Raw genomic sequence first — 27,158 nt, forward strand, 5'->3', positions numbered from 1 at the left:
AGCAGGCAGGGACTTTGAGGGCTGACTAAAAGCGGGGCTCTTTTGAGCTGGCTGATGGCTGCAGGGGAGGGGTGAGACTCAGCCCCACAGCCAACAGTGATCCAACCACGAGGCCTGGGAATCATCAGTAACATTGTGCCCTTAAGCGGACTCTCTGCCAAACTGCACAGAGCCAATCCCCACCCCCAGGCTGGCAATCCCCAGTGCCCAAGGAAAACTGCTGCGCTGATAGGATTTCCACCTGGTTTGCACTCCACCCAGCAAGCAGCCACAGATAGGGAAAAGCAGGCTTGAGGGAAAGAAGTGGCTTGAGAATGCCATCTGCTGGGAAGACAATGAAAGTGCACTCCAGCAAGCTGTAGTTCTGCCAAATTTTATATAAATACCCAAACAGTCTTGCATTTCCCAAAATAACTTTATCAAGATATGCAAATACCACATAGTAAACAGAAAACCACAAAGCATATGAAGATCCAAGAAGATACAGACAAGCCAAATGACCAAATTAAAAAGCCAGAAGACACAAAACTTGGAGTAATTAATCAAAAAAGTACATACAAATCTCCAAAACAATTCAATGGGTTGGCTAAAGACATAAGACGTAAGTCTTCTGGAGAAGACTCTAGAAAAGCATAAAGACGAATTTGAAAGAGTAAACAGAAAAATAGCAGATCTTACGGAAATAAGAGATACTGTACATCAAATTAAAAATATATTAGAGACACACAACAGCAGATCTGAAGAGGCAGAAGAAAGAGTGAACCACAAGATAGAGCAATTGAATGTGAATGCAAAAAAAGAACAGAAGGTGAAAAATTCGAAAAGTTTGAAATGGATCACAGGGAAATGATGGACAAACATGAAGCGCACAAATAAAAGAATCATTGCCATCCCAGAAGGAAAAGACTGAAGGACTAGGAACAGTATTTGAAAAAATAGTTGGGGAAACTTTCCAACTCTTATAAAAGACATAAATATACAAATCAAAGAAGCCCAACGAACTCCAAATAAAATTAATACAAATAGACCTGACCCAAGACATATACTAATCAGACTGTCAAATGCTGAAGAGGAGAAAGTACTGAAAGCAGCAAGAGAAAAGCGAGTCACCACATACAAAGGAAACCACATAAGACTAAGTACTAACTACTCAATGGGCACCATGGAGGCTTCAAGAAGACAGCAGTATGACATAATTAAGATTCTGAAAACCTGCCAGCCAAGAATTCTTTATCCTGCAAAGCTCTCCTTTAAAAGTGAGGGAGAGTTTAAAATTTTCACAAACAAATGCTGAGAGAATTTGTTAACAAGAGACCTGCCCTGCAAGAAATACTAAAGGGAGTTCTACTGGCTGAGAAAAAAGGAAGGGGAGAGAGATCTGATGAAGGGCACTGTTCCAGTGTGCTAATGCTGCCATTATGCAAAATATCAGAAATAAATAGTCATTTATAAAAGGGGTTTATTTGGTCACAAATTTACAGTCATAAGGCCATAAAAGTGTCCAAACTAAGGCAAACAAGAGGATACCTTCACTGAAAAATGGCCGATGGTGTCCAGAACATCACTGTCAGCTGGGAAGGCATGTGGCTGTCATCTGCTGGTCATGGGTTGTGTTTTAGCATGTCTCTCAGCTCCTATGCATCTTAGCTTAGCATCTCCAAACATCCTTCTGTCCACAACTCCAAGCATCTCTGATCATCTCTGTCAGCTCCCAAGCATCTCTCCAAAAGTCATTCTCATCTGCTGTGAGTTCCTTCTGTCTGTGAGCTCTCTCCTAGGATTCCAGTGATTTAATTAAGACCCACCTTGAATGGGCAGGGTACAAATCTCCATGGAAATAATTTAATCAACATTTCCACCCTAATCAACAGACTAATCATCTGTCCCTACAAGAATATGACTTTTGGGGGGACATAATATATCCAAACCAGCACAGGCATAGAACTAAAGAGTATTAATAAGGGTAACTTAAAGGAAAACAAGGCGGGGGTGGGGGGGGATACATGTGACAAAAAAAAGATAAGATGGTTGGTTCAAGAAGTGACTTTACAGTAACAACTCTGAATGCAAATGGATTAAATTCTCCAATTAAAAGGTACAGACAGGCAGAATGGATTAGAAACTATGATCCATCGATATGCTGTTTACAAGAGACTCATCTTAGACCCAACAACACAAAGAAACTGAAAGTGAAAGGACAGAAAAAAACATTCCACACAAGCTGCAGCCAAAATAAAGTAGGGGTAGCAATACTAATATTAGACAAAATAGATTTTAAATGCAAATATATCATAAGAGACAAAGAAGGACACTATATTTTAATAACAGGGGCAATTCACCAAGAAGAAATAATTATAAATGTTTATGCACCAAATCAAGGCACTCCAAAGTACATGAGACAAAACAATTGGCAAAACTGAAGGAAGCAATGGACGTTTTTAGAGTAATAGTGGGATACACACCACTCTCTCCTATAGATAGAAGAACCAGACAGCGTAACAATAAGGAAATTGAGAACCTAAACAATGTGATAAATGAATTAGACTTAAGAGACATATATATAGAGTGTTGCAGAGCAACTTGCCAGGATATACATTCTTCTCTAGTGCTCAAGAACATTCCCCAGGATACAGCATATGCTGGGGCATAAAATAAGGCTTAATAAATTTAAAAAGATTGAAATTATTCACAGCACATTCTCTGACCATAATGGAATGCAACTAGAAATCAATAACCACTAAGGAAACAGAACTCTCACAAATTATATGGAGGTTAAACAACACACTCCTAATCAGTGGGTCAAGGGAGAAATTCCTAGATAAATCAGTAAACACCTAGAGACAAATGAAAATGAGAACAAAAAATATCAAAACCTATGGGATGCAGCAAAGGCAGTGCTGAGGGGGAAATTTATGACTATAAATGCATATATTAAAAAGGAAGAAAGAGCTAAAACCAAAGACCTAACTGAACAACTGAAGAGGCTAGAGAATGATCAGCAAACTAACCCTAAAGCAAGTAGAAGAAAAGAAATAAAGATTATAGCACAAATATATGATCCGGAGAGCAGAAAAACAATAGAGAGAATAAATAAACCCCAAAATTGGTTATTTGAGAAGATCAACAAGACTGACACACCCTTAAGTAGACTGACAAAGGCAAAAAGAGAGAAGACTCAAACAAAATCAGATGTGAGAGGGGGTCATTACTATGGATCCAGAAGAAATTTAAAAAAAATCATAAGAGGATACTACGAACAACCTTGTGCCAACAAACTAGACAACTTAGAAGAAATGGACAATTTCTTGGAAACACATGAACAACCGAGACTGACCCGAGAAGAAAAAGAAGACCTCAACAAACCAATCACAAATAAAGAGACCCAATCAGTCATCAAAAAGCTTCCTACAAATAAAATCCCAGGGCCAGATGGCTTCACGGGGGAATTCTATCAAACTTTGCAAAAATAATTGACACCATTCCTGCTCAAACTCTTTCAAAAACCTGAAGAAAAAGCAACACTACCTAACTCATTTTATGAAGCTAACATCACCCTAATACCAAAATCAAATAAAGATACTACAAGAAAGGAAAACGACTGGCCAATCTCCCTAATGAATATAGATGCAAAAATTCTCAACACAACACTTACATCAAATCCAAAGGCACATTAAAAGAATTTTACACCATGACCAACTGGGGTTCATTCCAGGCATGCAACGGTGCTTCAACGTAAGAAAATCAATGTAATATAACACATTAACAAATCAAAAGGGAAAAATCAAATGATCATCTCAATAGATGCTGAAAAAGCATTTGACAAAACTCAGCATCCCTTTTTGCTGAAAACACTTCAAAAGGTAAGAATTGAAGGAAATTTCCTCAATATGACAAAGGGCATATATGAAAAACCCATAGTCAGCATGGTTCTAAACAGTGAGAGACTGAAAGCCTTCCCCCTAAGATTGGGAATGAGACAAGGATGCCCACTGTCACCACTATTAATCAACATTGTGCTAGAAGCTCTAGTCAGAGTAATTTGGCAAGATAAAGAAATAAAAGGCATCCAAATTTGAAAGGAAGAAGTAAAACTGTCATTATCTGCAGATGATATGATCTTATGTCTGGAAAATCCTGAGAAATCAATGATAAAACTACTTGAGCTAATAAACAAATTCAGCATGGTGGCAGGATACAAGATCAATGTGCAAAAGTCAGTAATGTTCCTATACACTAGTAATGACCTAACCGAAGAAGCATACAAGAAAAAAATTCCATTCGCAACAGCAACTTAAAAATTCAAGTACCTAGGAATAAACTTAACCAAGGACATAAAAGACCTCTACACAGAAAATTACAAAACTTAAAAAAAAAAAAAAAAAAAATCAGAGAGGACCTTATTAATGGAAACACATTCCATGTTCATGGACAGGAAGGCTAAATGTCATGAAGATGTCAATTCTACCCAAACTGATCTACAAATTCAACGCAATTCCAACCAAAATTCCAACAACCTACTTTGCAGACTCAGAAAAGCTAGTTATCAAATTTATTTGGGAGGGAAAGTAGCCTCGAATTGCCAAAAACATTCTAAAAAAGAAGAACTAAGAGGGAGAACTTAAATTTCCTGACTTTAAAGCCTACTATGAAGCCATGGTAGTCAAAAGAAAATGGTAAGACTTCCTCAGTATGATAAAGGGCATATATGAAAAACCCACAGCCAACATAGTACTCAATGGTGAGAGACTGAAAGCGTTCCGTCTAAGATCAGGAACGAGACAAGGATGCCCGCTGTCACATTATTCAACGTTGTGCTAGAAGTATTAGCCAGAGCAATCCAGCAAGACAAAGAAATAAAAGGCATCCAAATTGGAAACGAGGAAGTAAAACTGTCATTATTTGCAGATGATATGATCTTATATCTGGAAAACCCTGAGAAATCGACAACACAGCTAATTGAACTAATAAACAAACATAGCAAAGTAGCAGGATACAAGATTAAGGCATGTAAGTCAGTCTTGTTCCCATACGCTAGAAATGACCTAACTGAAGAGACACTCAAGAAAAAGAATTCATTCTCATTAGCAACTAAAAAAATCAAGTACCTAGCGATAAACTTAACCAAGGATGTAAAAGACCTATACGTAGAAAACTGCATAACTTTACTAAAAGAAATAGAAGAGGACCTAAAAAGATGGAAAAATATTCCTTGTTCATGGATAGGAAGGCTAAATGTCATTAAGACATCAATTCTACCCAAACTCATCTACAGGTTCAATGCAATTCCTATCAAAATTCCAACAACCTACTTTGCAGACTTGGAAACAATAGTCATAAAATTTATATGGAAGGGGAAGATGCCCCGAATTGCTAAAAACATTCTAAAAAAGAAAAATGAAGTGAGAGGACTTACAGTCCCTGACTTTGAAGATTATAAAGCCACAGTAGTCAACAGCATGGTAGTGGCACAAAGATAGACATACTGATCAATGGAATCAAACTGAGAATTCAGAAATAGACCCCCAGATCTACAGTTGACTGATCCTTGATAAGCCCTCCCCCTCCAAATCCACTGAACTGGGACATAAAGTCTGTTCAATAAATGGGGCTGGGAGAGCTTTATGATATACCCTTTATCATATTGAGGAAGTTTCCTTCAATTTTTACCTTTTGAAGTGTTTTCAGCAAAAAGGGATGCTGAGTTTTGACAAATGCTTTTTCAGCATCTATTGAGATGATCATTTGATTTTTTCCCTTTTGATTTGTTAATGTGTTGTATTACATTGACTGATTTTCTTATGGTGAAGCACCGCTGCATGCCTGGAATGAACCCCAGTTGGTCATGGTGTAAAATTCTTTTAATGTGCCTTTGGATTTGATTTGTAAGTATTGTGTTGAGAATTTTTGCATCTATATTCATTACGGAGATTGGCCGTATCTAAAAGAATGAAAGAGGACCCCTCTACCTCACACCCTACACAAAAATCAACTCAAAACGCATTAAAGACCTCAATATAAGAGACAGTACCATAAAACTCCTAGAAGATAATGTAGGGAAACATCTTAAAGACCTTGTATTAGGAGGTCACTTCTTAGACTTTACACCCAAAGCACAAGCAACAAAAGAAAAAACAGATAAATGGGAACTCCTCAAACTTAAAAGCTTCTGTACCTCAAAGGAATTTGTCACAAAAGTGAAGAGGCAGCCAACTCAATGGGAAAAAATATTTGGAAACCATGTATCCAAAAGACTGATATCTTGCATATTAAAGAAATCCAACAACTCAATGACAGTAGTACAGACAGCCCAATTATAAAATTGGCAAAAGATACGAAAAGACAGTTCTCTGAAGAGGAAATACAAATGGCCAAGAAACACATGAAAAAATGTTCAGCTTCACTCGCTATTAGGGAGATGCAAATTAAGACCACAATGAGATACCATCTCACACTAATTAGATTGGCTGCCATTAAACAAACAGGATCAACAAATGCTGGAGAGGATGTGGAGAAATTGGAACTCTTACTCATTGTCAGTGGGACTGTATAATGGTTCAGCCACTCTGGAAGACAGTCTGGCAGTTACTTAGAAAACTAGATATAGAGTTATCCTTCAATCCAGCAATTGCACTTCTCAGTATATACCCGGAAGATCAGAAAGCAGTGACACGAACAGATATCTGCACACCAATATTCATAGCAGCCTTATTCACAATTGCCAAGAGATGGAAACAACCCAAATATCTTTCAACAGATGAGTGGATAAACAAAATGTAGTATATACACAAGATGGAATATTACACGGCAGTAAGAAGGAATGACATCATGAAACATACGTCAACATGGATGAACCTTGAAGACATAATGCTGAGCGAAATAAGCCAGGCACAAAAAGAGAAGTATTGTATGTTACCTCTAATGTGAACTCTGTGAAAAATGTAAAATAAATGGTTTATATTGTAGAATGTAGGGGACCCAGCCATAGACAGCAAATAGTGAAGGGGGAATGATGATCTAATAAGAACAGTCAAGTTATGGAGGGTAAACTTAATGTTACAGTAATGCTCAGGAATGACTAAGGTTTGTTCATTTCTGGGGGGTGTGGTAGGAACAAGTTCGCAGAAATGTAGTTATTTTAGATTATTTGTTTTTCTTATTCCTTTGTTGGGTTATAGTCTATTTTCATGGAATAGGGTAGGATCATGTTGGAAGCAATATAGTTATTTTAGGTTATTTGTTTTTTCTTATACCTTTGTCTTGGTTTTGTTTGAAAGTTTTTTTTAAAGTTTAGTTTTCTAATTTTTTGAAAAAGTTAAAAAAAAACGAATGAGTGTGAAAAAGAAAGTGAACAATGGGGGGAGGAGGGGAATGGAATGTTTTAGATGTTCTTTTTAATTCTAATTTTTATTTTATTTTTTGGAGTAATGACAACATTCAATGACTGATTGTGGTGATGAATGCACAACTATATGATGACACTGAAAAAATGATTGCACACTTTGAAGGACTGTATGTTATGTGAATATATCTCAATAAAATTGTCTTTAAAAAAAAAAGAGCACGGTAGTGGCACAGAGATAAACATATAGATCAATGGAATAGAATCGAGAGTTCAGAAATAGACCCAGATAAGGCCCCCAAATCACTGATCTGGGACAGAACAGTCTCTTCAACAAATGTGGCTGGGAGAACTGGATAGCCATACCTCAAAGAATGAAAGAGAACCCCTACTCAAACCCTATACAAAAATCAACTCAAAGCTTCTATGCCTCAAAGGACTTTGCCAAAAAGGTGAAGAGACAGCCAACTCAATGGGAGAAAATATTTGGAAAATGTATCTGGTAAGAGACTGATATTTAGCATATATAAAGAAATCCTACAACTCAAAGACAATAGTACAAACAGCCCAATAATAAAATGGGCAAAAGATATGAAGACATTTTTCCAAAGAGGAAATACAAATGCAGGTGAGTATGTGGAGAAATTGAAACCCTTATCCTCTGCTGGTAGGAATGTATAATGGTACAACCACTGTAGAAGACAGTTTGGCATATCCTCAGAAAACAAGGTATCAAGTTACCCTATGATCTGGCAACTCCACTTCTCAGTATTTACCCAGAAGATCCGAAAACAGTGATGTGTACAGACATTTGCACACCAATGTTCACAGCAGCATTGTTCACAATTGCCAAGAGATAGAAACAATCCTATCGTCCTTCAACAGACAAGTGGACAAACAAAATGTGGTAATATACACATGATGGAATACTATGCAGCAGTGAGAAGGAACGAGATTCTGAAACATATGACAACATGGATGCACCTTGAAGACATAATTCTGAGTGAAGTCAGACACAAAAGGAGAGATATTATATGTCACCACTAATAAGAACTCCCTGAACAATACAAAATCAGTGTCTTATAATGTAGAATATAGGGAATCTAGAGATAGAAGCTAGTGAAGGTGGAATGATTACCTAATATTTACAGACATGTTAATGAGGGTGAACTTAAAGGTTTGGGAATGGACAAGGATAATGATAGTTCGTTAATGGGATTATAAGTATCAGAGCCACATTGAGGGTGACCACGACTGAAAGGGGTTTTTTAAAAGCATTCATCCCACAGATTATCACTACAAATACAAATAAATGCTTGCATCATCTACTTCTAAGGTATGATAGTAGTAACAGAGCTAACAATGGAGTGGTATACGGCAAAAACTACCTATTGCACACTATGGACTATATTTAAAAAAATACCTTACTATAACCATACTAATACTAGGGATAAATAATTAGGGGATGGCAAGAGCTTTGGGGTGTCTTATATAATGATAAATGTTCAAAATGGAAAGTGATGATTTTACAACTAAGTGACAATAATGTGAGACACTGATTGATTGTCTTGGACAGAATATACACTATGTGAAATTAGGAATCCCCTACTTAATAAGTGTTGGGGTCAACTAAGGTAGCACATATAATATTCACCTTCAGCGATACCGGTAACATGCAGCATGGCCGCCAGGGCTGATGCAAGAACAGCCCGAGCTATAATTAGTCTTCTTTAAGGAAGGATTAGCAGTTTGTGCCAAAAGCTAACCTTACATCTGCCCCTCACCCTAGCAACAGCAATCACCAATCCTAGGCCGCCACTTGTTGTTACCCGCCACTCCCTCCACCCTTAGAGCATATATACCCTACCTCTTCAATAAAATTTTGCAGCTTGATCAGAACTCCTGTCTTGCTGTCATTCTTCGTGTCTCTTGTCCCATACCATTCTTCCCTCGCAGGAGTTAGAGCCTCAGTTGAAAGTCCCGCGGGCCGGGACAAATAAGCCAAGCCCTCGATCTTGAGGCTTGCTCTTGTGAAACTTATGACTGTAAAAAGGAGGCTAAGAGTACTTATAATTATGCCTAAGAGGCACCTCCAGAAAACCTCTTTTGTATCTCAGATGTGACCTCTCTCTCTAAGCCCAACTCTGCAAATGAATTCATTACCCTGCCTGCGCATGACTCCCCAGCGAGTGAATCTCCCTGGCAACAAGGGACGTGACTCCCAGGAATGAGCTTGGCCTTGGCTTTGAGGGACTGAAAATGCCTTCTTGACCAAAAGGGGGGAAAGAAAGGTAACAACGTAAGGTTACAGTGGCTAAGAGATTTCAAATAGTCAAGAGGCTATCCTGGAGGTTATGCTTTCGCAACGTCCGGCTGGGTATCCCAAATGGCCACAGTATGCCAAGCCCTAACTGACAGTAGTCCCAAAAATCCTAAAGAATACCTAAGTCCCTATGGAAAACTTTTATAAAGTTTCACTCACTAAGTTTATTTCTTAGGAACTTAAATCCGTCAGTGTTCCTAGGCCAGATAAGTCCCAACCTAGAGGCAACAGCCTCTTCAAGAGCATCAAGCAGATGCATCCCCCTTCCCCATATCGACACCCCTTTTCAATATGAACAAGTTAGGGTGGTCACTGCCCAGATATCCCTGAAGATTGAGACAGTGATAAAATGAGAGGAAGGGGTAGCAACAGACAACACAGGATTTAACAAAGGATTATGAATACTGAATCTTTATATGATTTCTTTTTTTTTTTTTTAGTCTCCAGGGTATTAGAATGGCTAGAAGGAAATAACTGACATGGAACTGTAACCCATAACATTCTTTGAAATTTGCTCTTTAACAACTTGTTAAATCATACTTTGAAATTTATCACTTTTCTGTATATATATTTTACAATAAAAAATGTTAAAAACAAAACAAAACAAAAAAAAAACCAGCATGGTACTGGCATAAAGATAGACATACTGATAAATGTACCAAACAGACATTTTCACACCCATGTTCACAGCAGCAGTATTCACAATTGCCAAAAGATGGAATCAACCAATGAAAGGCTAAACAAAATGTGGTATACACATACAATGGAATATCATTCAGAAGTAAGAAGAAATAGAGAGAAGCTAACATACGTAATCCAGAGTTTGCCCCCAGGAGAAGCAAGCAAGGACCCACAGGAGCTGAGACAGAAGCCCAGAGACATTCTGGAGAAAGCCACTGAAACCAGAAGCTAAACCAAGGAGAGAAGGGTCAGCAGAGCCAGCCATGTGCCTTCCCGTGTGACAGAGGAACCACGGATGCCATCAGCCTTTCCTCAGAGTTGGTATCTACCTCTTGTTGCCTTAATTTGGACATTATCTTAGCCTTAAAACTGTACATTTGAAACCTAATAAATCCCCATCGAAAAAGCAAAAAAAAAAAAAAAAAAGGAATGAAGTCCTGAAGCACATGACAACATGTGAAGACATTACGTTGAGTGTAATAAGTCAGATGCAAAAGGAAACACACTGTATGATCTTACTACTACGACTGAAACTCAAGAGTTAAAATCTAGAATATAGGTTACCGAGACCTAGAAAGAGGGTAGAGAATGAGGAGCAGATGTTTAATGTGTGCAGAATTTTTAAATGATTGAATTTAAATGTTTGGAAATGGATAGTGGTTACAGTAGCACATTATTGTGAGTATAATTAACAGTAATGAATTATGAGTGTGATTGTGGTTAAAAGGGGAAGTTTAGAGTCATGTATGTCACTAGAAGGAAAGCTTGAAGATAAAACATGGGACTGTATAATACAGTGAACCCTGTGGCGGGTGATGACGGTGCTTAATAGTACAAATATAAAACTGTTCTTTCATGAACTAGAACAAATGTATGTCACTACTATAAGGAGTTAGTGATATAGAGGAAAAATATACCTATTGCAAACTATGGTATATAGTAATATACTGTATATTAATATACAGTAATATCTGAATATAATTTCAGCAACAGTAACAAATATATCACAATAATGCCAAGGGTCAATAACAGTAGGGGATAAAGGGCATGAGATGTTTTGGGAATTTTTTTGTTTGTTTTTGGAGTAATGGAAACGTCCTAAAACTGATTGTGAAGATGAATGCACAACTATGTGATGATACTGCGAACAACTGATTATACACTTTGGATGTATTGTACATGTGGCTATATCTCAATAAAACTGCTTTTAAGAAAATGACATTATTGAGACATATGAAACGACCGGAATACAGACTCTAAGCTTTATATCAATGCTAAATTTCTTGCTCTTGATAACTGAACTTAAGGTGGATACTTACGTGAATGTCCTTGTTCTTCAGAAACGTGCTTGGCAGTATTAAGTGTTCAAGGAGCATGACGTGTACAACCTTCACTTAAGTGTTCAGAAAACAGACTGATAAATAGACAGCAGATAGACAGTGGATGGATAGATGGGTTGACACCTGGATGGCTAGAATAATACGGCAAACATGGTAAAATATTAAAATTGGTGGATCTGGTTATCTGGGGGGACGGAAGTACGCTGGAGTTCTCAGTAGAGTGTGTGTATTATTTACTTTTGTAACTGTCCTGTAAGCTTGAAAGTATTTCAAAATAAGAAGTTTAAAGTTAAAAAAAAAAACAAGAAAAGAAAAGAAAAATGAGAATAAGGGTCCCATGGAAGAACAGCTGATTCCTGGTCTGGAGCAGGAAATACATAAAACAGTATCCTGTTTTTCTAAAAAGCAAGGATACTATCAAGTATTAATGGGTCATATCAAAAAAGACAAAGGAGAAAATATAAAAGGACTCCCATTGGCCAAACATGGGATAGTTTGAGCACCAAAAATAATAAATGTAATAGATCGAAATAAATCAAATATATAAAAATCTAAGAGGTCATAGTGCACAATATAAAAAAAAAAAAAATAAAGAAAAAAATGACCCCCATACTCTAAAGGGTCTCTTTAAGTTCTTGATCTAACCAATACCTGGCTCTCCACCGACAACAACAGAGAGGTGAACTCCTCCCTCCTCACTGCCTCCTCCAGACCACCCCCACCTCTCCTTCCTAATCCTCCCACCACCAGTTTAAAAACTCATGTCTTCTGACTATACCCCTCCCCTCAGCACCCTTTCATGCGTCTATCATCTCTTAGCCCCCGGTCTCCCCTACACACACACTTACACACACTTTCTAGCTCCTAGCTCACTAACATTCCCACTAACTCTACTATCTTAATCCTCAATATTTGCAATATACTTACAGAATATCCTTCAATCACTTCGGCCTCCCAGTCACCAGAACACCTCTCCTCCAGTAACCCTGGCTCCACCCTCCTGCAGCCACTCACCCCCACAATCATGCGCTAGAACTTTTGTCATTACCACCAACTGCAAAAGCTCCTGACTCTCAATTTCGGACATCTCCCTTTTTGACTATCCTCTGTTCTTCCTGCTCACTCCCTCTTGCATTGCAACTTTAACAATCTTCAACCACACTGAAACCTACATTCATTAAGCCTCCTACCTTCTCACCATCCCTCACTGCCTCCCGCCTGAGGTCCTCTCTTTTGCTTTTTACAGAGCTTAAATCTATCGTCGGTCATTATAATCGCTCCCACGCACGTGTGCCTCTCCCTTGGCCCTCTCCCACTCTCTGGACTACTCAGTGACCAAGACATCAAGCCTGGTTATATCAAACCCTTCCTACACCATGCCTGGAACTGAGCAGCTGAACTCAGCTGGAAAACCCACAGCAACACTAACTGGTCTCACTTCAATTTCATGACCACAAACCCTCAAATGAACCCTCAGTTTTGCCCAGCATTACCCATTCACCTCCCACTTCCAAATGACAATTTATTATATTCTTTTTTCTCCACAAACTGCCATCACCTCAATTCCCACCCTCCCTGTCAGCTACTTCCCTGAGAAAACTCAAGGAAACCAGAAGAAAACTTCCTGAAAATCCCACCAACACATGCATACAGTATGTCTACCCTATCTTCTACCTTTCCATCCACATTTCTATGTCAGCATTTCTCAAATTTGGGGACCGAGAAACCTGTTTAGATGCTTATGAATTACTGAAGACCCCACAGAGCTTTAAGTGGTTTATATTTATCAAATTTAATAGAAGGAGTATTTTTAATAGCCTTTCAGATAATTGTAGATGTTCTTCTTTGAAACACCACCAGATCCCAACAAAGGATAGTTTCTTAAAGGTTAGTTACAATGGGGAATCTGCAACTGTATCAGTGAACTTTCCCTACCCTGTTTATATTAAAACCCATTGGTTTATCTAGCTCCTTGAACAGGTCTTTTACCCATGCATGATTTTGTAACATCATGTAAAGCTCAACTGGAAAATACTGTTTCTGTAAGTTATGTGGATCTTCCAAATGTTGGCACATTTCATTACACTATATTTAACACTGCCAATGATTTTTACTGCTCCCTCGAGGACATTCTGAAGCAAAATTGGTTTTTTTCATTTTTTTCTTAACATGAGTGTATGGTACTGACTAGTGATGCCGTTAGGCATCACTGTTTGACTGGTGCTAAGGCAACAGTGGTTTTACCCACCATTGCTCTTAGAAACACAGCTCAGTGTCAACATAGTGAAAAAGGCAGATAATATATTATCAGCATTATGATGTAAATAGTTCTGACCTCCTAGACCCCTGTAAGGGAATCCCAGACGTCCACTGACCACACTTTGAGAACAGCTAGCTACCTTAGATGAACTCTGTGTTCAACCAAAGTCCAACCTCCTCAAGACAATACACCAGGATCTCTTCCCTAGTCTCTCCTACCTCCTCAATTTTCTCCACTCTCTGAGCCTTTCGCATTAGCATACACTATGCTGTTATCCACCTACCTAAAACAGATCGTCCTTTGACCTCCCCTTCCCCTCTAGTCATGGCCCCAGTTCTCACTTTTCCTTTACAACAAAACTCTCAAAAGAGGGCCTGGATTTTGTGTGAGAAGGGCGAAAAGAAGGAGGAGGGCTCTGCACAAATGAATGAGAAACGAAATCAGCACCTCGTCATTAATCAGCCTGTTCTGGAATTAAAAAGAAAAATAAACCCAAGCACCTGACATTCCTATAGGTTTTCTAATACACCAGTGACATAATACAAACCTTTTTAAAAATTCTTTTTAATTTACTCCTCGCAGACAGTGTCTAGCCACCACATTGCATGCAATCTCCCTCTGATTTCAGACATCAACTATTAACACAAAGTAAGTAATCCAAAAAGAAAGGGGGTTAATCAGACATCTTGAGAGAAAGAAAAAAAAAATAACACCGATTCAATGAGAGCTGCTAATGAGGCTTTTTGTTTTGGTAGATTAATTTGGGAGCCTGATGACTAAGAAGAAAATTTAAGCTTCTCAGGTGACTGCTGTTGATTAGTATCAAGCTTTTTCCCCCCTTAATTAAAGAGATGCCTTTGCTTAATTCTCTAGTTTACGAATTTCAGGTGTTAATCTGAAATCTGTGTCCACCCTAGCAGTGTAGAAAACTTTCCTCATTAGCAAATTGGAAGGACTCTTTATTGATCCCAGATTATACTTGACAGATGATGAGCATTTCAGGCTGTGACCTGCTGATGTTTAAATACATTACCCTAATACTCTTTAAGCATTGCCAATTGTAAACCTCATTAACTCCCAGCGTGTGGCCAAGGCCTGGATTTCATAGCGACAGCCTCACAAAGTGAAAACGGGTATATAAAATCCACTTCATCATAAACATTATTATATCCTCCTTCACCTTGTGAAGGATTTAAAAGGCTATTATTTCTTCCTCAGAAGGATAAATAGCAAACATGGTAAAGGCAAGAACACATTAATACAGCCATACGTTTTAAAATCCTGGATTTCTTTTTTTACCACTTGTTCTTTGACATGCTTATTCCTCATGCCTGAAGATGGGAATTGTCCCAGGACTAATTCTCTGCACTCTGGACGGAAAGGAATCATTTGCAGGTGCCAACTGTGTTGCTATCATTTTGATTCAAGAAATGGGTAACTGGCAAGTTAGTAGGTCGGACCTGTCACCCCATCACTAACAAATAGGATTTCTGACATTTCTTTTTCAAATGAAAAGCCATTTGTTCTCACATGGACTGTAAGGAGGTTCCACACTTAACTGAAAACGTGTATGTGGTATACTCACACGCAATCCTAGCAAGCCAATTAGATACCAGTGCCACAGATTCCCCGACACCCACATGCAAGGCTCAGTGGCTCCCACATACCTGCACAACTTAGTACACATATCATACCCAAGAGACAAGCACTCACCACCTCCACCTAATTCTAAGCCTCAGTCCGCCCAGGTAAGAAGGTCAGCTACTAGTTAAAACCGTTTTTTAGTCCCAGAAAACAGTTAATAACAAAAACTAGCAGAAACATGTTTGTAATGCCCAGAGACCCATGTAAAATTTATTTTTACCTTGTTCTCAGTAGAAAAGCTATGTGAACAATGTCTAAAAATTACACTTAGGTAACATACAAAGTTTCATTCCTGTTTTGCTCCATTAAAACACACACACACACACAACAATCACAACCAAACCTAAAAGATATATTCCCAAATCATGCAAACAAATCCAAGAGTAAGTAGAGCATTCACCATGTTTCACTATGTATTTTGATATCCATCAGAGGGTCTGGGCACTGAAAGGCCATCAGAGACAGACACCTTCCTCCTCAGATGCTGAGAGGACAGACCCCTTGTAACCTATGAGGTCCTCCAACGAAAACACTCCGACCCTGTGCATTCAAAGTTTCTTCTCACCTTCCTCAAAGAGCTTTATAAAACTGATTGCAACTGTCACTGTATAGGTAAAAACAGTGGAATACAGAAAAATCTAAATACAACAGGCAATGAGAAGAGAGGAGTGGGGAATCAATGAAATTGAAGAATGTTAACAGTGAGAATGCTGTGGCCTGGATGGGTGATCCCTCCTAGGGGTGAATCATGCCAAACCCCCAAATCAAGACATCCTTGGATAGCTTTCCATTGCTCTTAAGATAAAGAGTCCAACCCTTAATATGAAGTCCCTACATGGTCCAGGCACTACCTACCTCACCTACCTCACCCACCCCTCTCCCCTGCACTTTCTATGCACCAGGTAAGCCAGTTTCTGCTGTGCAGACTGTGACAAGGGCCTTTGCAACCACTGTTCTCACTGCCTGGAATGCTCTGTCCTCCATTCCCTAATGTATGCTTTGCTGAGCTGCTCCTTCAAAGCTCAGCTCAAATGTCACTTACAGGGAAGCCTTCCCTGACCTCCCGGTGTGTATAAGGCCCCTCATTTATCATCTTTCACACCATAGATCTCCTTCCTAGCATTTATCACAGTAGAAATTTACATTTATTTGTGGTTCTCCATCTGCTCTGTAAAATTATAAGTTCTAAAAGGGCAAGAATTATGTTTTTCCCACTCACCATATACTATATATAGAGAACAGTGCTAGGCATCAAGAAAAGGCCAGATACTGGGTTAGACAATGGAGATACTAAAATGTCCAGGACCTTCTGCTTGCACTCAAGGAACCACAGCTAATGGCCCAGTACCCACCTAAAAATGAGAATTTCAATAAGCAACGGCAGCTACCTTAGGTCAGCACAGTTGTCATTATTTTTAAAATCCAAAGTTATCAATCTACAAATAGTTATTCAAATTTTAATTAAGTTCACATTGCAATCACTTTAGCCAATCAAGCCAAGTGATAACATTCTACAAAGCTACAGTGGTGAGTACAGCATGGTACTGGCATAAAGATAGATACATTAATCAATGGAATCAAATCAAGAGTTCAGAAATAGACCCTCAGATCTATGGCCAACTGATTTTTTTTTATTTATACTTTTTTTTTAATTCAGTTTTACTGAGATATATTCACATACCATACAATCATCCACGGTGTACAATCAACTGTTCACAGTACCATCCTACAGTTGTGCATTCATCACCCCAATCTATTTCTGAACATTTTCCTTATAACAAATGAGAAAAAGAATAAAAAATAAAAATAAAAAACACCCAAATCATACCCCCCATCCCACCTTATTTTTTATTTAGTTTTTGTCCCCATTTTTCTACTCATCCATCCATACACTGGATAAAGGGAGTGTGATCCACAAGGTTTTCATAATCACACTGTCACCCCTTGTAATCTACATTGTTATACAATCGTCTTCAAGCTTCAAGGCTACTGGGTTGGAGTTTGGTAGTTTCAGGTATTTACTTCCAGCTATTCCAATACATTAAAACCTAAAATTGTCAATATAGTGCATAAGAATGTCCACCAGAGTGACCTCTAGACTCCATTTGAAATCTCTCAGCCACTGAAGCTTTATTTCGTTTCATTTCGCATCCCCTTTTGGTCAAGAAGATGTTCTCAATCGCACAATGCCTGGTCCAAATTCATCCCCTGGAGTCATATCCTGCGTTGCCAGGGAGATTTACACCCCTGGGAGTCAGGTCCCACGTAGGGGGGAGAGCAGGGAGATCACCTCCCAAGATAGCTTAGTTAGAGAGAATGGCCAATTGATTTTTGACAAGTCTCCCAAGTCCGCTCAACTGAAACAGAACAGTCTCTTCAGTAAATGGAGTTGGGATAACTGGAAATCCACAACCAAAAGAAAGAGGACCCCTATCCCAAATCCTATGCAAAAATTAACTCAAAGTAGATCAAAGACCTAAATATAAGAGCCAGTACCATAAAACTCCTAGAAGAAAGTGTAGGGAAATATCTTCAAGGTCTTGTGGTAGGCAGTGGTTTCTTAGAGCTTACACCAAAAGCACAAGCAAAGAAAGAAAAATAGATAAATGGGACCTCCTCAAAACTGAATACTGTGCTTCAAAGGACTTTATCAAAAGGGTGAAAAGGAAGCCTACTCAATGGGAGAAAATATTTGGAAACCACATATCCAATAAGGGTTGGACAACCAGACTATACAAAGAAATCCTAAAACTCAACTATAAAAAGGCAACCCAATTTAAAAATGGACAAAAGACTTGAATAGATGTTTTTCCAAAGAGGAAATACAAAAAGCACATGAAAAGATGCACATCTTCACTAGCTATTAGGGAAATGCAAATAAAAACCACAACGCAATGTCATTTCACACCTACTAGAATGACCGCTATTAAACAAACAGGAAATTACACGTGTTGGAGAAGGTGTAGAGAAATAGGAAAACTTATTCACTGCTGGTGGGAATATGAAATGGTTCAGCCTCTGTGGAGGATGGTTTGAGGGTTCCTCAGAAAGCCAAGTTTAGCGTTGCCTTATGATTTGGCAATCCCGCTACTCAGGATACACCCAGAAGAACTGAAAGCAGGGACACAAACAGATATTTGCACACCAATGTTCACAGCGGCATTATTCACAATTGCCAAAAAATGGAAAGGATCCAAGTGTCCACCAACCGATGAATGGATAAACAAAATGCAGTATATACATATGATGGAATATTCTTCAGCAGTTAAGAAGGAATGAAGTCCTGAAGCACATGACAACATGGATGAATCTTGAGGACATTATGTTGAGTGAAATAAGTCAGAAACAAAAGGACATGTATTGTATGAACTCACTAATATAAACTATTTATAATATGTAAACTCAGACACAGAATCTAGAATACAGGACACCAGGAGATTCAATGAGGCTAGAGAATAGGGAGTCATTGCTTAAGATGTGAATTTTTAGCTAGGTTGAATTTAAATTCTTGGAAATGGATAGAGGTGATGGTAGCACATTATTGTGAGTATAATTAATAGTGCTGAATTGTGAGTAAATGTGATTGATAGGAGAAGTTTTGAATCATGTATGTCACCAGAAGGAAAGCAGAGGTTAAAACATAGGACTGTATAACACAGTAAATCCTGCATGGACAATGACTGGGATTAACAGCACAAATATAAAAAATTTCTTCCATGAATTAGGACAACTGTACGAAACTATTATGAGGTGTTAATAACAGCATGATACATGGGGAAAAACGTACCTATTTCAAACTATGGACTATAGTTAATAGTGATATCTCAATATTCTTTCATCAAGAGTAACAAATGTACCACATACCAATGATAGGGATCAATGATAGGGGGGATAAGGGATATGGGATGTTTTGGGTTCTTTGATTTTTTTTTTTTTTTTTTTTTGGAGTATTGAAAATGTTATAAAATTAATGGTGGTGATAAATACACAACCAAGTGATGATACTGTGAGCCACTGATTGTATACTTTGGATGGATTGTATGATGTGTGACTATATCTCAATAAAATTGCATTTAAAAAACAAAATTTTTTAAAAAAGGAACTAGCTAGACCAATGCATCTAAAGCTGGCACTTTCCTTTCATTTGTGTTTGCTATGTTTCTACACACCAACACGTGGCTTCTGTCATGTAATTTTTTCAAGAAACAGTAGTTAATTTGAGAGGATGAGTTGTGCCTTGTGAAAACTTGGCAAATGGTATGCTTCCAAAGGAAGGGAAAACGTATTACCAGTTTTACATTAAAACAGATATGAGTCATAATACCTATTTGCGAAGTGAATAACAAGGGGCTGTGTGTGTTGGGGGTATGGGGTAGTAGGGGAAACACATGTGAACATCTTATTAATAGAATTCTGTGAGTCCTACGAATTCCACAATTGCAGTGGAGAGCCCAAGATAACCACAATGAAAGAATCAGAGATTTCTTTTTTCATTGTGGATATTTCTGAGGTTTTAGGTTTTGTTCTTAGGGTCAAGGGAAGATGGGGTTATTAACTCCAAGGTATCACATAATCATTAATTTTGTACATAAATGACTAACAGATCATTTGCGTAACTCGAATTTGGTAAATACGGTGCAGGGTTGAAGAGCCTGGGCCTCAGGGAGACCTAGGCTCAAACCCTGGCCATATGCTCAGTAAGGTTCAATAACTTGGACAAGTTTCATCAACTTTCTCAGTGCTTGCAGAAAGAATTATTATAATACATAGGGTGAGCACAAAATATTTCAACCCTTGGACCAAGGAATCTGTCTCTTCAAAGTTCTAAGGAAGAAATTAAACAGAAGGGAAAACCTTTTGTATTTTCACTTCAATGTTACCTAAACTAGAGAACTAGATATTGAAATAATTCTACAAAGGCATCATTTAATAAATAAAGCACAGTATATCAATTTGATGAAAAATAATGCAGTCATGTCACACTGTTAATATGAATAGAATGCTGAAACATGGAATTTGGCTGATATATTTTGAGAAATTATTAAATATTATAATTTAAATTATAATTATGAAGAATATGCAGGTTAGCAAATCATTGATAATGCTAAAAAATGTAAAAATATTTGTGTCAAGGTAAAAAGACTATGGATGGCTATTTTCCATTTTGAAAATGTGATTTTTCACTGTTCTAGTGATTTTACAACTGAAAAACAAAGATAAATCATACAGCAAAAGGATCAAGGCCATCTAGTATGTTCACTGTCGCTGTAAACACGGAGATATGAAATAATACAAAACGTAGAAGAAAATGTCAAGATAGAGTAGATTATAAGATTATGAGAGAAGGGGCATCTTGAAATAAGGGAAAGGCCATGGATTGTGGAGGCAGACAAGCCTGAACTTGAGTAACAGTACAGGCAACTTTTTGAGACAAAAGGCTTGAATTCTGGAAGCCTTAGTTATCTCATCTGCAAAACCAGTAAAACAGAGCCAGCATATTAGATTTGTTTTAATCTTTTGAAAAAAAAAATATATATATACATATATATAGGATAGCACAGAATATTAATGCATAATGCATACATGTAAACTATATGGTACATTGTAGGCATAATATATTTAAGGCTATATTTTTGGAGATTATACACAAAAGCCTAGAAAGAACATACGTGTTAATGGAGGTGGAGTTAGAATAGAAGGCATTAAAAGGTATTACAATGATGCAAAGTTAACACCTATAAATAAACTAATGTTAACACCTATAAATAATATATTAGGACCAAAATTTTCACTGAAAGAGAAAAACAGATGGAAAATATCCTTGTGATGGTTAAGTTCATGTGTCAACTTGGCCAGGTTGTGGTGTCCAGTTGTTTGGTCAAGCAAGCACTTGGCCTGACTGTTACTGCCAGGATATATTACAGATTTAAATCATAAGTCAGTTGATTGTTATCTACTGCTGATCACATCTACAATCATCAAAGGAGATTGCCTTCAGCAATGAGAGAAGTCTCATCTAATCAGGTGAAGGCCTTGAAGGGGGAACCGAAGATTTCAAAGGTCAGAAAGAATTTCCAATCCTTACTTCAGCCAGCCAGCTTCTCCTGGGAAATTCACTGAAACCTTCAGAGTTCCCAACCTGTGCCCTGCCCTACATAATTCAGACTTGCGAACATCTCCCCACAGTCATGTGAGCCAATTCCTATGGTAAATCTCTAAATATTTACATAGATACATATTTTAATATACATACATACTTACATATATATATCCTGTCAGTTCTGTTTCCCTGGAGAACACTAATACAATGTTTATGTTAAATTTAAACAGGAAATATCATTACAAAATTGATTATTTAAAAGTGTATTTCCCAGGTATTTCTACAGAAAAGTGAGGGAAGTAGTAATAACCTAGTAGTAATAACCTAGTAGAAAGAAGTCAGTGCCCACTGTGGGATTGAGAAAATCTTCTTGACCAAAAGGGGGAAGAGAGAGGAAACAAAATAGGGTTTCAGTGGCTCAGAGATTTCAAATGGAGTTAAGAGGTCACTCTGGAGGGTATTCTTAACATGCTATATAGATTTCACTTTTTAGTTTTTAGTGTGTTGGAATGGCTAGAGGTAAATAACTGAAGCTGTCGAACTGCAACCCAGTGGCCTTGATTCTTGAAGACAATTGTATAACCATGTAGCTTGCACAGTGTGACTGTGTGATTGTAAAAACCTCATGGCTCACACTCCCATTATCTAGTGTATGGACAGATGAGTGGGAAAATGGGGACAAAAATTAGATGAAGAATAAGGTGGGATGGGGGGGATGGAAAGTTTCTGGTGTTCTTTTTTGCTTTTATTTTTATTCTGGATTAAGGAAAAGGTTTAAAAATTGATTCTGGTGATGAATGCACAACTGTATGATGGTATCGTGAATAACTGATTGTACACTGTGGATGACTGTATTTAAAAAAAAAAAAAAAGTCAGGGTCCAGCTCTTTGTTTCCCAACACCATTCCCAACTAAAGCAAACAGGGCTTCTTGGAGAAAAGGGTGATTTCCAGGTCAGAGAAAGAAAAATTAAGATGAGTCTGGGACATCTGATTGTGTCAAAAGCAAGGAGAAAGAATAACTAGTAATAGATTGTAACACTTGACTTAACAAGTAAACCCATGAATTTATATTAACATATTGATATAAAACATTGCGAGAGAAAGAAAGAAAGGTGGAAGTATAAAAGCTTTTCTCTCCTGAAGAATGCTAGCTGATAAATGTAGGGGAAAATGCTAAAATTGGAAAAATCACCATTTTTTCGCATAATGCAATAATTGATTCAGGAAAGGATTGTCATGGATTTGAAAGGCTCCTGGGAAACAAGATATCCAAGTGGTCTCAAAGTATTGCCCCACAGATTTTCTACTAATTACAAAGCAAAATTGGTATCCTTACAATGGAAATTTCTCAAATATACCCCCTTAACCGAGAGCTCAAATTTACTAATGTTGGAACAACAGGTTTCCTGAGGAGATATACTAGATGGTACAGGATATCTCCTAACCTGCATCCAAAAATGAAACCTGATTCCAGTCATGAGGAAACAATCAGACAAGTCCAGAATGCAGAACGTTCAACAAAATAACTGGCCTAGATATGAAAAGTCAATGTCATGAAAAACAAAAGAAGGCAAAGGTCTGTTCTAGATTAAAAGAGACTGAATAGTTAAATGCAATACAAGAATCTAGACTGGATCCTGGATTGAAAATTAAAAACATTAAAAATTCAAAAAAACAAAACAAAAACAGTGAGCCATCTGGGGTAGGGAGTCGGTGGGGAGATCTGTTATTTGACTATGGGCTGGATATGAGATGATGTTTGGCATGATTGCTAATTTTCCTAAAAGTAATAACAGTTTGGTGGTTATATAGGAAAATGTTCTTGTTCTTAGAAGATAGATGATGAAGAATCTTGATGTCTGCAATTTACATTTAAATGGTCCAGCCCAAAAAAAGTAAATTGTGTGTGTATATGTTTGCATGTGTAGAAAGAGCACAAAGGTGGCAAAATGTTAACAGTTAGTCTATCTAGGTGAAGAGCACATATTGGGTGTTCACTGTATTATTCTTTCAGCTTTTCTGTAGTTTAAGAAATTCAGACTATCAAGTTAGAAAAAAAAATTAATTTCAAACATTTAGTAAGATAATTCATGTTGTCTATGAGTTTGGCCACACTTTCACTGAACCATGAGCACAAGGGGTGTGGAAGCAACTGAATTTCCCTCAGAAAAATGTTTGCTAGCATAAATCTACATTCTGCTTAGCTTCTATTCAATAGACTATTGTGGAATATACCTCAAGCTCTCCCTGCACCCTCCCAGAGAGGCACTGGTATGGAAGTAAGGCCTGCTCATACATTATAATTCCCTACCAAGCAAAGAATCCCATCTGTGAGTAGGGGTAAGAAACAAAGGTGAAAGTAAACAAAACAAAACAAAACTTTCCTCCACTGCAACAAAGAAAAGTCACAATCCAGCTATCCTCCAGCAAACTGCAGGAAGTATATTTGCCCATTTCCCATTCACCCTCAATCTTCAAGTTCTTCATTGTAAGGGAGGTTATTCCTATGCAAGATGGGATGAAAGTGAATAAATAAGAAAAGGGAAGGGCTAGTGAAAATGCTAGGGAGAACATTTGCTGTGCATCTGGAGATTCTGTTTTGGTTATAACTGCATGTGGGAAAATCAGGGACATAAAGATGACAACAAATGGAAGCAGCTCAGAGCTAGAGAACCCCACCACAGACTGGGAGGGGACTGCAATCTGTTAAAGGTGGTGCTGGCCAAGCAGCAAGAACAGAAAGCTGGGTCTACTCGAGTATGCATAAAGAAGGCTGGTTCAGTAACACATGTTCTTAATCTTCTGTCCATGTCCCTGTGAGTGTGAACCCATTGTAAATAGGACCTTTTGAAAATGTTATTTTGAGTTCAAGTGTGGTCAGACTGAATGAAGATGGGCTTAACTGGGATTATTGGAAGCCTTACAAAGAGAACACATAAGTCACAGAAGCCAGAAAGGAGAGGATGTTACCATGTGGTGGAAGGCAGAATTATAAGTCAGGGAACCCTAAGGATTGCTGGCAGCCAACACCAGAGCATTACTGAGCCCAGGAGAAAACATGGTCTTGCCAATGCATTGATTTGGACTTCTGGCTTCTAAAACTGTGAGACAATAAATGCTTGTTGTTTAAGCCAAACCAGTTTGTGGTATTTGTAATAGCAGTTCTGGCAAACTAAGACAATATTTGAGTCTCACTTTACACCAAGAATACAAATAGGTTAAAAGTGAAAGGCTGGATCATTCTGGAGGTAACTCTTACGCATTATATAGCTATCCCTTTTTAGTTTTTAGTTTATTAGAATAGCTAGAAGGAAATACCTGAAACTGTTGAACTGCAATCCAATACCCTTGACTCTTGAAGATGATCGTATAACTATGCAGCTTATATCTTGTGACCATGTGATTGTGAAAACTGTGTGGCTCACCCTCACTTTATCTAGTATATGGACAGATGAGTAGAAAAATGGGGACAGAAAGTAAATGAATATTGGGGGGGTGGGATGTTTTGGGTATTCATTTTTACTTTCATTTTTTTCTTATTTTTATTTTTTGGAGTAATGAAAATGTTCAAAAATTGATTGTGGTGATGTATACACAACTATATGATGATACTGTAAACAACTCTTGTATACTTTGGAAGACTGTATGGTATGTAAATTTATTTCAATAAAATTGCATTTAAAAAAGAAAAAAAAAAGAAGGCTGGTTCTAGTACATTATGCTTTGGTTATTAGGAGGCAGTAATGTTCACGTTAGCAAGAGGTTGGAGTCCAAAATGCTGCCTTTATGGTGAAATTCAGCTATGCTCTTATGATGCTTTGGAATGACCACACCCCCTCACCCCCTGCCCCCTTTAAAAAAAAAAAAACGTAAGCAGGGAAGACTGGTAGGTGGGAAAAAACCCAAAGGCATTTTACGAAGTATCCCATTGAATTCTACATGGTCAATTTTTCTCCTTCAGTTTTTGCAGAGGGTCTTTCTTGGGATTTATAATCATCATCTTATTCTGTCTGCTAGATGCATACCATTTAATCATATTGAGGTTTGAAAGGTTATTTGAGCAGAAAGACTATAGAAAAGTTAAGTTCACAAAGCTATGTTTCATATTTACTCATAATTTTTACTGCTACCTTGAAAAACACCAACATAAACACAAACACTCCTGTATATCTTCACTCTGTCTCAATTTCAATAGTTCTGTGGAACTATAGTTTCTTTAAAACTAGTCGAAAAATACACATCTAGAACTCCCAACTGTGAAATGACCATTGAAGGGAAGTTAAGGATATTATTTCTAAGATAATTTATTAATAGTTATAGAGAAAATGCTCTTAAAAGATGGAAGTGTGCCGGTTTGAATGTATTATGTCCCCCAAAACGCCATTATCTTTGATGCAATCTTGTGCGGGCAGATTTATTAGTGTTGATTAGATTGTAATTCTTTGATTGTTTCCATGGAGATGTGCCCCACCCAATTATAGGTGATAACTTTGATTAGATAATTGCCATGGAGGCGTGGCCATGCCCATTCAGCATGGGTCTTGATTAGTTCACTGGAGCCCTAGAAAAGCTCAGACAGAAGGAGCACGCTTGCTACAGCCAAGAGGGACACTTTAAAGAATGCACAGGAGATGAGAGAGGAGCTGCAGATGACAGACAGTTTGAAGACGGCCACTGAAAGCAGACTCTTGCTCCGGAGAAGCTGAGAGAGGACAAAACACCCAAGAGCAACAAAGAGTGACATTTTCGAGGAGCTGAAGCCTAGAGAGGAATGTCCTGGGAGAAAGTCATTTGAAACCGGAACTTGGAGCAAACACCAGCCACGCACCTTCCCAGCTAACAGAGGTTTTCTGGACACCACTGGCCATCCTCCAGTGAAGCTACTCGATTGCTGATGTGTTACCTTGGACACTTTATGGCCTTAAGACTGTAACTGTGTAACCAAATAAACCCCCTTTTATAAAAGCCAATCCATTTCTGGTGTTTTGCATCCCAGCGGTATTAGCAAACCAAAATAGGAAGGTATACAGTGACTTCCTAATCATTAAAGCAACAGAAAGATGTGTAGAAAAAAAAACAAAATAAACATACCCATCTTTGGTCTGATCCACTATACCACTTAAAAGTTCCACAGTTTTTGGATTAGGTTGGCTTTCTTCAAAAATGTTCAAGTATCGAGTGACAAAATCATTGGGAGACATGAAAAATTCACCATTTTTTTCAATACTTGCATACTGTTAAAAAAAAAAAAAAAGAAAAGTTAAGTCACATATTTGATTCTCTAAAGTATATAATCACATGGGATGAATATGAAGCTGAAAATATGGAAAGGATAAAATGTCAGATATAATGCATTTGTTCTTCACAGTGGGAGTTACTTCCCATCACGTCACAGTAAAAACAGAAACACATTAATTTTGTCAAGTCTTATGTTTTATGTTTTTTACAACAGTGGTTCTCAGCTAGGGG

The 27,158-nt window shown here is 37.8% G+C and overlaps 1 protein-coding gene across 4 annotated transcripts in view; it reads right to left on the reverse strand.

The window, feature by feature from the left end:
- SLC25A13 (solute carrier family 25 member 13) overlaps nucleotides 1-27,158 on the reverse strand; it is a 257,057-nt gene that overhangs the window by 178,394 nt on the left and 51,505 nt on the right. For 3 of the 4 annotated variants that reach the window (XM_037836732.1, XM_037836730.1, XM_037836731.1), the window contains exon 3: nucleotides 26,781-26,923. In XM_037836732.1, coding sequence (XP_037692660.1) covers nucleotides 26,781-26,923 — 143 coding nt within the window. Of the gene's footprint in view, nucleotides 1-26,780; nucleotides 26,924-27,158 lie in introns of those variants that run through there. The other variant, XM_037836733.1, reaches the window with a different exon arrangement.

The sequence above is a fragment of the Choloepus didactylus genome, chromosome 5 (genome assembly GCF_015220235.1).
Source record: "Choloepus didactylus isolate mChoDid1 chromosome 5, mChoDid1.pri, whole genome shotgun sequence".
Classification (NCBI taxonomy): Eukaryota; Metazoa; Chordata; class Mammalia; order Pilosa; family Megalonychidae; genus Choloepus; species Choloepus didactylus.